General features: G+C 33.8%; 2 protein-coding genes across 2 annotated transcripts; both read left to right on the forward strand.

The window, feature by feature from the left end:
* The first annotated feature begins 550 nt into the window (after window positions 1-550).
* LOC124106366 (olfactory receptor 141-like) lies at window positions 551-1471 on the forward strand. Its single transcript, XM_046463973.1, has one exon. It carries the CDS (start codon window positions 551-553, stop codon window positions 1469-1471), a length of 921 nt encoding a protein of 306 aa, XP_046319929.1.
* An 8286-nt stretch (window positions 1472-9757) lies between these two features.
* On the forward strand, window positions 9758-10714 carry LOC124106356 (olfactory receptor 8I2). The gene has a single exon (XM_046463965.1). It carries the CDS (start codon window positions 9758-9760, stop codon window positions 10712-10714), a length of 957 nt encoding a protein of 318 aa, XP_046319921.1.
* Window positions 10715-11139: the final 425 nt, after the last annotated feature.

Below are 11139 nucleotides of genomic sequence, written 5' to 3' on the forward strand. Positions count from 1 at the left end.
GCAGTTGCTACGTTATAAGAACAATGCAAATCAGCATATTGTATATAGACATTAATTTTAAATAAAATTTTATTAATGCCATTTTTATTGTTATTTATTGTTATAGAATTTATAGTGCTCTAATTATGAAAGAGCATAGATTATATCAAATCATTTTACACAAGTACTAAAAGATCTAGAAGTCTGAAGTTATTTTTCGTATGATGTGAACACGTGTGGGATTGGATGTTAGAAGAAATTTTTTTTATTTTTTTTTTTGCTCACTTTGTGTTTCAATATGATTTAATACTAAATCTGCTAAGGCTTTAGGAATGGCATGTGTTGAGTCAGGGATCCCACCAGTACCTTGCAGCTGATCATGCATGAGTACTCCACCCTTGGCCTACCGTCTTGTAATTGTCTCCTCAACCTCTGCTTGCTTATTATGCCCAGGAGATAATATATCAATATAGTTTATTTCCCCTTGACTTATAATATTGTTCATTATTTTCATAGCAGCATAAACTATAAACTCCTGAATATCTTCAAGTTTGTACTATGAGATTTCAGCATGAAGAATATCACTGAAGTTACCATGTTTGTACTCAAGGGCTTCACAGACAGCAATGAACTGCAGGTCATTCTCTTCTTCCTGTTTCTTCAAATTTACCTTTTCACTCTCATAGGTAATTTAGGATTGATTATATTGGTCTCTGGGGATTCCCGACTCCACAATCCAATGTACTATTTTCTGAGTGCTTTATCATTCTCGGATGCCTGCTTTTCTACTGTTATTACTCCAAAAATGTTAATAGACTTTATTTCAAAGACAAAAGTCATTTCATCTCTTGGATGTGCAGCACAGATGTTTCTTGCTGTTAGTTTTGGAACTACAGAGTGCTTTCTCTTGGCAGCAATGGCTTATGATCGCTATGTGGCCATCTACAACCCACTTCTGTATTCAGTGAGCATGTCACCCAGGGTCTATGTGCCACTCATCATTGCACCCTACATCGGAGGAATGCTGCATGCTAGTATACACACAGTGGCCACTTTTAGCCTGTCATTCTGTGGGTCCAATGAAATTAGACATATATTCTGTGACATTCCTCCTCTACTTGCCCTTTCTTGTGCTGACACTCACATAAATGAGCTCTTGCTTTTCATCTTTGTGAGCTCCATTGAGATAGTCACTATCATGATTGTCCTGGTGTCCTACAGCTTCATCCTGTTGGCAATTCTGAAGATACATTCTGCTGAAGGGAGGAAGAAAGTGTTCTCCACCTGTGGCACCCACCTTACTGGAGTGTCCATTTATTACGGGACCATTCTCTTCATGTATATGAGACCAAGTTCTAGCTATGCTCTGGAGCATGACATGATAGTGTCAATATTTTACACCATTGTTATTCCCGTGCTGAATCCCATCATCTATAGTTTAAGAAACAAAGATGTAAAAGAAGCAATGAATAGAGTGTTCAGAAAAAAATAGTGCATGGATAAAGTGAATATTTCACATTAAACTTTTAAGTGACAAAAATGAAACTAATTTTTAATGTGCTCCAATCATCAGTTCTGAGAAAGAAAGGTACTATTTTATTAAGAGGTGTTTTTTTTGTTGTTGTTATTGTTTTGTTTTTGACATTTTGAAATAAAGATAATAGTCACCATAGTACCTACACAGATCTTAGCACAAAATATTCCTACCATGATTTTCTTGCATTTGTTTCTCCTGTTTGGAAGACTCTCCTTTATTGTTCACTTAGTTACCACCCTAGGTTTCCCATATTGATTATGGTCCCTTCAATACATTAAGATCATTGAAATTTACCGTATTGTGTCTTATTTCTTCATCTTCCTTCTTCCTGAAATGTGTCTTTTGCAGTCTTCACTATTTTATATAACATACATTTAGATCAATATTTCATCTACTATTTTACAAATCTAAGAGAATGATACGTAATATTGCTCAATAAATTCTTCCTTAATGAGTAACCATTTCTGCCAAAAACAGTTTCTTTCAATTAAGACAAAATAAATAACAATTTAATTTAGATATTATTTACTTTCATATTTCCTTGTTTACTATTTTCTCTTTTAGTTTTTCTTCTTTCTTGTTAGTCATTTTTTCCATTCCTTCCTAGATTTCTTAACTATAAAATCTAAGAAGTCCAGAAATCTATAGTTCAGAAATCAGAAATATGCATACATTTTTAATGAACAGTGGGTTAGTGGCATTCCACATATTTTAATAATTCATATTCTAAATATTATTTTTTTATTCCCCTCTTATTTCTTTTAGGTTCAGAAGGGTTATGCAGTTTGTTTTTACATGTGTAACTGGAATGATTCCAGAAGTTCTGTTTTTAAATTTTTATTTTTTTCTAAACAAAATTCAGTTTATGTTGTTTGCTATATAGGAATCCCTTTGCAGCTAATGTATGACAGTTTTCCATGATTATTTCAGATACTGTTGAATCAGAAGAGAGTCCTTTCTTATTCGGTGTTAAAGTTTAATATAAATGCCTACAAAAACGTTTATATTGTGTAGTTTGTCGTCTGTCTTGAATATGTTGTTGGCTAAAAATATTTTTTGGAGACATATTAGGTTTTCCTAATGTTGGAGTCTTGTCTGTGTTTCTTTCTTCTCATTTCCTATATAAAAACACTCAGTTTTTCAATGCCAGTTTCTACATTATCCCTTAAAAGATACAACTCACTTCTAAGTCACCAGTGTGAATTAAATTTAATCATTGCAAAGTGCTTTCTTTTTGTTTAGTTAGAGACTCTTTCTACATGCTATATCTCTGATATGAAAATCACAACCAGTATTTTATTTTTGCAGATAGTGTCATCTTCATCCAGTCCTCTACTTAAACTTTCTATACACATTGTAGTATATTTGACCTTTAAAGAACTGCACTGAGTAGAGGAGTGGAGTAATAGATAGGGATTGATGCTTCAGTGATCATCCCTCCTGTCAATAGCATCAATTTAAACCACAATCCATGCAGAAAAATACCTTCAGAAAAAGCAAGGAAACTGTTGGGAGCCATGAATGAATCGTGGACTTGTCTGAGCCACAGCAGAGGTGTAGCCTCAAAGAACTATCAGTGTCATCTCACCTGTCTGAGCTGTTCACTTGCCTTGGAAACATCCTGCTCAAAGAGAGTGGAATTTATTGGTTCAGACAACCCTAGGTTCAAATGCAATGCCCCGGGAGGTTGAAAGAGATACCAGTGCACTCAAATAGCCTTAAGGTGCCAGCTATCTAAAGGAGGAAAAATTACTGATCAAGTGGTAAGTCTGCAATCAAGCCAATTTCCCTACAGCCTCTCACTTCCTGCATTGTCCATATCTTTTGTGTTTATTTCTAAATATTCTTTCAGACTTTTAATTTCCCAGTTGATTCTCACTCCCATTTGGTTTACTGATGCCTTGCTGTGCAGAACACAGCGACAGGAAACCAGGCTGGAGATGAAGGCACCCAATAATAAGAAGACTTCCCAATAATAAGAAAACATGCACTGCAGAGGAGAGAGAGGAGGGCTTTGCATTATCCACATTCCTAGCTCCCTCAAGCCCTGGCAACACAGGAAGATCTGTTAACTTTTGTCATTGTGATGTAAATACAAGCTCTCACCTTCAACACCAACACTGGTCCACCCCAGGAAAACTCAGAATTGTACATACCCACAGCTCTATATTCCAGACCTGAACATGGGGACCTGCCTTTGTGCCTGTTTATACTAGTAGTCCCAGATTTCAGGCTAGCACCCAGACCTCCATCTCCAGCCTGCCATCAGCAGGCTGACTTCAGCAGCTGTCAATGTCATCAGCCCAGGGCAGCCAGCAAATTTCAGTGACTCCTGGCTACAAGTATGTTACATCATTGTGCTCACTGAACATATTTGGGGAAAAGTTCCAAAAATAAATAAATAAATAAATAAAAATAAAACACAGTATAGCGACACTTTACTTACCATTTGCCTTGTACTAGGTATTACAAGTAATTGTGATTTATATTACTGGCAAATTAACATAAAGTATATGAGAGGATACACAAAAGTTATATATAAATACTACACACTTCACCTAAGGAACTTGAACATCTGTGGAGTTTGGTAGGGAAAGTGAGTCTAGGAACAAAGCCCCCAAGAAGGCCAAGGGATGACCAGATTGGAGAGAACATACATATTTGCTTTAGGCCTCCTTACTCATTACGAATTCTGAATTCAGAACAGGACTCTTTTTATTCAACACCAGTGAAACATTACTATGTTGCTGTAGCTAATCAAGATAGCTAAGAATCTCTGAATAGACATATTCTAACATTAAATCCCAAAATAGTTCCATTTCTCAATGTCTTTCAAGTTTCCCAAACTCAATATTCTGAAACTGATGTCACTACTTTCCTTGAACCTATAGTATTATTATTTTTTCTGATGAATCATTTCCATACACTTAATCAACACAAGCCAGATATGTGGAACATAACCATAGATTCATCTTGATTCATCGATTCATTTGTCTTGCCTCCTCTAAAGACTTATTAGGTTAGGATTTCTCTCACCTATATCCTTCAATAAGGTTCTTTTTCTCTAATAATCATCAGGGCTCTTTTTTTTGTGTGTGTGTGTGTGTGTGCACGTAACAAAGCTTTCAATAATATTTAGAAATGGGCATTTCAACATTTAATAATAAACATGTGGAAGTTTTCTTCATGCATGTTTTAAAAAATATCTAGTAAGATAATCTTTGACTTGTCAATCTCTACTAAATGTGGGGCTTGATGTAAATGCTCAATGATAAAACCAATGGTCAATGAAGTAAAAAATTGGCCAGTCTAGCTTGCCTCCACCTGACAGGTAGTAGAAAGTCATAGTGTGGATCTAGAATAGAACTTCTGATTACTTATTTAAAGAAAAAAATCATTGTTTATTTTGTATTTCATAAAAAAATTTGTCAAATAGAGTTACTCATATAATTACCCAAAAATGGAGAGAACAGTTCAGTGAATATTAATGTTTGAATATAATAGATTACTCTAAAGTCATGAATATTAAAGACACAAATCAAATATTAATTTAATACCTGTTACATTTTCAAAATCATGCTGATGTTTTGCATATAGAATTTTATATAATCTTTACATATGCATGAGGCAGGTGCTAGTATATTATTGTTATTTGCACACATGCACACAATCAGAAAAGTTCAGAAATTGTGACAATGATAGAACATGACATTCCTGGAAACAAATTCAGAATTATGGTTCCCCAAAATAAACATTTTCTGTAATATCATAATTTTCTTTTGAAAGTTATAAGTATAGAATCTTGGGAATTTAATAACTTAGATTATAACATGATACACTCCAAAAAGATGATTATAAATATACATAAGCAATACCATGATGTTGTTCAAAGTCTATCTTCTAAATATTATTGTTCCAAATGATAGCAAGGACCCATAGAGAAGTGCTCAATTCTTGAGCTAAGGTGGGTGAGGAAAATACAAGACACCAGAGGGCATTAAGTGGAAAAATAAAATAATTTTTAAAAGAAAGGGACATGTGAAAAAGCAAAGTACCCAGGACATAATTTGATGGTTCTATTAGCAAAGCTAGAATAATTTCAGAAAAAAAAATGATGATAGTATCGGATAATAACCCCCCCAAAAATCAATATTAGGCCAGGTCAATAGTTCATGCCTGTAAACCCAGCAGCTGGGGAGGCTGAGACAGGAGGATAATGAGTTTAAAGCTAACCTCAGCAAAAATAAGCAACTCAGTGAGAACCTGTCTCTAAATAAAATACAAATGGGAATGCAGCTTAGTGTTTGAGTGCCCCTGAGTTCAATCCCCGGTACCTTCCCACCACTTAAAAAAAATCATTATAAGTGTTTATATTATTATAAACAAATAACTGAATAAAGAAGTATATAGGGAAGAAATATCAACCATTCTTCACAGAATTATTTCAGTTAATGTGTGTTAACAGAATAAGAAAATAGGAACAATCTACCAAAATACCATAGCAATTGCTATAGGTAGCAGACAGACAAAGGGGAAAAGTTGTAATAGAATATTTGTAGAGTCTAAATTATCTCCTCCTAATTTTTTTTTCATTACAAGGAAAAAATAACATCTTAATAATGAAGAAGTGTGGCAGACACTACATTGGCTAAGTTGTCAAGATTAATGTCACAAATAATATCACTTATCAACACCAAATACCCTGTCAATAGATGAAAAAACCATATGTATAATTTCTTACAAAGTTTGAATGACCACAAATAATTATGAGAAAATATCAGGTAAACTACAGTTGAGAAACATTCTATAAAATACTTTACCAGTGCTTCTAAAAATATATCAGAGTTGTGCAAGGAAAAGGAGAAAATATACATCCCAACCATAGTACATGAGACTTAGGAGAGATAACATTAATTGTAACACAGTACTATGTGTTAGATACTGAAAGAGAGAGAGAGAGGGAAAAAAACACTTTAGTAGAAAAACTTGTGAGATTAAATGTTCTGTAGTTATATAATTGTATGATGCTAAAATTTTTAATGCTAATTATTTTACTGTTGTTATGTTATTATTTAGATATTAATGTCCATGTAGATAGTAAAGCATATATACAAACTTTTTAAGTCTAAAACATTTAAATAAAAGGTTAGAAATACTTAAATTATAACATTCAAGTTGGACAAGTTAGCTATGGATTAAATTGAGCCAACAATCATACTATGTTCATTTATTCTCTAATATGGACATTGATATCCATATACCAGTTTTAGTTTAGTGACCACTTATTTGTTCATCAAGTATCAGATAAGTTAATAATGTAGACAAATTTTGAAAATTGAAAGAAGCAATTAAGGTGCAATCTCATTGTCATATTTATAGTTCACATTAAGCTAAGTGGTTCTCCTCTAACTTTTCTTAAACCAATGCCTATTGAATGGATACATAAGAGAATGAAATTAAATTTGAGATTTCAGGTGTACAGCACAACACTTTCAAAGTTTTGTTTTCTCAAGATGTAGGTTTTAGGAGAATATATATTGCATCATTTATTGTGTCCTACTATATGATTATGTTGATTATTAGGAAGAAATATGTCATATCTATAAGAGCTTCTATTTATTTTAATATATCCAATATGACAGGGAAGATTAAAGAATATTTTCCCTACAAATGGAAGTCTACATGGAGAATTTGCATATTCCATTATCATAGTACTGAATTTTTTAAAAAATAAAGAAGATGATATTATAATCACACTAGAAGAAATCAATTAGACAAGTCTAATGAGATCCTTCTAAATTAATGGTTATAAATGCATAGTCCATGCTCTGGGCCATTTTGAAAATTTCACTTTTAGTGGCCAACATCAGAACTAAGAAACCAACTCTTTATAATTATGTTGTCTAAGAAGCTGCTTTAAAACAAGCAAACGAAAATTGTAAAATAATGTGATTCAGCTTTTAAGAGTATTGACCTATCATCTGAGCATCAAACTGAGACCACAAGTTTTACATTTTCTTCAGATTTTTTACTTGTTTTCTGAGATCATATTCTATTCTCAGCCAATGCTTTTTTGTATCTATCGTTGCATGCCATCTATTACAAATCACTGAATGCCTGTGTTAAATCTGTACACTATTTGGTAGCATGGATACAATCCTAATTTCAGCATACATTAACAACAGTAAGTCAGTGAACAGAAAAACTGGATTCTTGCAGTAAGGTATCTGGGAAGACCAAGTAGAGACAGAGTTTATTTGAGATTCTGTAGCACAGTGTGTCTCATAGATTATAATAAGGAGGTAATGTTTAAGTGTTTCATGTACATTTTTACTGATAAGATCAAGGTAAATATTTTCAAAACTTGATACATTTTTAAATATGTCCAAGGCTGTATAAATGAAATAAATGTAAGTGAGGAACTTGCATCTATTAATGTTTTGATTTGAGATGTTTTCCAGACATATTAGGTTTGACCTCAGGGTACAATTAAAATACAAACCACAAGAGAGCAAAGACGTTAATTGATGAAATTATTTATGAGGTGAATTTAAGAGTTTGAGAAGGTGATAATTCTGCTAGAAGTCTAACACACTGGATTGCAAAAGAAAATTCTTTGTTGTGGGACTTCTTTAGAAGTACACCAGGAAAAATAAACAAAAAACCTAGTCCTGATCATGAATGAGATTTGAACTGAAAATAAGTCTTAATTTTTAAGAAGGACATGAAAATAAATATCTTGGTTAATTTGTCTTTTCCTTCTAATCTGTCAATGGAAGATAACACATAGAATATCCAGTACTATCATCAATAATATTTTTATCAATATTATAATATTGATAAGGGTTAATGATAAAGGAAATATAGTTCTTTTCTAAATAATAGCAGTAGCAGCAGCACCAGTAATAGGAGATACAAGTCCCTGTACTGACAATTCATGGAACTCAGTATTTTGGATGATGGAAAGATAACAAATGTAAAAATAGGTGGAAGATAGCTAAAAGAGAAGGGTTCTTCCTTAGGTGACTGAATCCTAGGTAAGTCTAAGTCCTCTCCTTTCCATAACTCTGAGTGTGTATGTATATGCATTATGTGCAGCTTTCTCATGCTGAGAGTTCTCTTTATCTTTTATATATTTACATCATCAAGTAGGTGTTAAGAAAAGTGGTTTTAGTGACTGGCAAAACAATATTTCTACATTGAACAAGGACTTGTTGAATGAATATGTAGGACCACTTGTGAACATGGTACACACTGAATGATCAAGTGTCTTTAGTTTACTGTGCTACATGTCTGAAACAAACTTGTTTTAAGTGTGCATGCTAGTTTCAATTTTTTTTATTTATCATATATTTAGGTCAATTTAATTAGGAAAATATGATTCTACTTTCTGTGAGATCACCGTTAAATGCTTGGGTTTAAGAGTTTGTAGCCTTCTTATCACTGATGTGGAAACAAATATTCCACAGTGAATTTGTCATTTCCTGAGGTTATGTATGCCTTATCTTGGAAACAAGCCTGCTTTGTATTTATACACATAAAACAATTTGAACTACATTATAAATTAAAGTCCTCAAGTGGTCCTAGTTCACCAGCAGTGACAAGGGGTAAAGACAGCAAAAAGAATATTTGGACTTCTATGTAATAGTAAAGGATCTTTCTAATTTTCCTTTACTATTTACTATTTCCTAGCCAGGCTTTATTGAGCCAAAGAGATTATTAGATGTATCCATCTGAGATTTTATTAAGATCCTACAATTATCTTGTAAACTAGCTATGAGATGCCAAGAAAATAAGACTTCAATTAAAAAATCATTAAAGTCAAAAATTATAGTTTTCTTTCCTAAACCAGCTTTAATTTTTTTAAGAAAACAATACAATTAATTCTAGTAAATAAATTACTAAGTATAGAATTTGGGACCTAATAGTAGTCTTAGGTAGAAGTGGTATATTTATAGAGAAATCTTTTTACATCATGACAGGCAATTATTTTCCACAGTGCTACCAAGTCTACTTAATGATGAATTAGATTTTTTTAAACCAGGTCTGCCAGCTCTGTAAATAATAAAACCCATGTATAAGTCACAACTAACTTGCTATCACTAAATATTTATGTTCTACTCACAATGTTCTCAGTGTTGGAGGCTGTCAACTCTCATAGTTGTTGGACCTTTTGACATGAGTTCATCTCTCATTTTTCCTTCTGTTCTTTTGCAGGTACAATCAAAGCCCTGAGTTATAATGGCTGGGAACAATTTCACTGAGGTGGCTCTCTTTGTACTCTCTGGATTTGCAGATCATCCTGAATTAAATGTCAGTCTTTTCTTAATATTTCTCTTCATTTATCTATTCACTGTCTTGGGTAACCTTGGACTGATCATGCTAATCAGAACTGACTCTCAGCTGCACACACCTATGTACTTCTTCCTTAGCAATCTAGCATTCATTGACATATTTTATTCCTCTACTGTAACACCCAAGGCGCTGGTAAATTTCCAATCCAAACAGAAATCCATCTCCTTTCTCGGTTGCTTTGTACAAATGTATTTTTTTGTTGGTTTGGTGTGCAGTGAATGTTTTCTTCTTGGATCGATGGCTTATGATCGTTACGTAGCTATCTGCAATCCTTTATTGTATGTGGTAGTCGTGTCCCAGAAAGTGTGCATCTGGCTAGGAGCAATGCCCTACGCTATTGGTTTCACAAACTCACTGATATCTGTCTGCATGATCAGCAGTTTGGACTTCTGTGAATCCAGCATCAATCACTTTTTCTGTGACACCACAGCTCTTCTGGCGCTGTCCTGTAGAGATGCATTTGGCACGGAACTGGTGATTTTTATTTTAGCAGGATTCACTCTTCTTAGTTCTCTCCTCATCATTACAGTGACTTATGTCAGCATCATCTCAGCCATCCTGAGGATACAGTCTGCAGCAGGCAGGTGGAAGGCCTTCTCCACCTGTGCCTCCCACCTCACAGGTGTAACTATCTTCTATGGGTCCCTGATTTTCACATATTTGCAGCCTGACAACACATCATCCCTGACCCAGGCGCAGGTGGCATCTGTGTTCTACACTATTGTCGTTCCAATGCTGAATCCTTTGATCTATAGTCTGAGGAACAAAGATGTGAAAAATGCTCTCCTGAGGGTCGTGCATGAAAGACTTTTCCCTCAACAGATATTGCATGCTGCAGTTTAAACTGTAAATCATTGATTACTCCAATGCTTAGGAAAGTGGTGGCTTCAAACCATGTAACACAAACTCAATGAGAATGTAGAATGTAGAGTCTTAAAATGTGGGATGTGAATTATTCAATTTGTTCATGTGGACCACTGAGTCACTGCACTGGGATGTCACTTCAGCAAATACATTTTACAAAGAGGTAAAGATGTACATATGTAAGCCTGCCATCTCACTGAAAGATGTTTAAAAAAGGCGAAATTGACCTTAATATGGTTAAACCTTCTGTTTTCTTGAGTATTTGTAAGAGAAGAAAAGTGAAAGATTAAGCCATATGAACCTGAGAGTTATTAGGAATCCAAAATAGGATCTCATCACCCCTTACCCAAGAGTAGATGAAATAGTACAGAACTTTAAAAAAAAATAAAAGATGAAATAAAGAT

This window comes from Marmota monax, unplaced genomic scaffold (genome assembly GCF_021218885.2).
Source record: "Marmota monax isolate L192 unplaced genomic scaffold, Marmota_monax_Labrador192_F-V1.1 WCK01_AAM20220418_F8-fsc00782, whole genome shotgun sequence".
Classification (NCBI taxonomy): Eukaryota; Metazoa; Chordata; class Mammalia; order Rodentia; family Sciuridae; genus Marmota; species Marmota monax.

Bases quoted from the DNA above. Each gene is read 5' to 3' on its own strand.
- LOC124106366 (XM_046463973.1), top strand. From the start codon at position 551: ATGAAGAATATCACTGAAGTTACCATGTTTGTACTCAAGGGCTTCACA.
- LOC124106356 (XM_046463965.1), top strand. From the start codon at position 9,758: ATGGCTGGGAACAATTTCACTGAGGTGGCTCTCTTTGTACTCTCTGGA.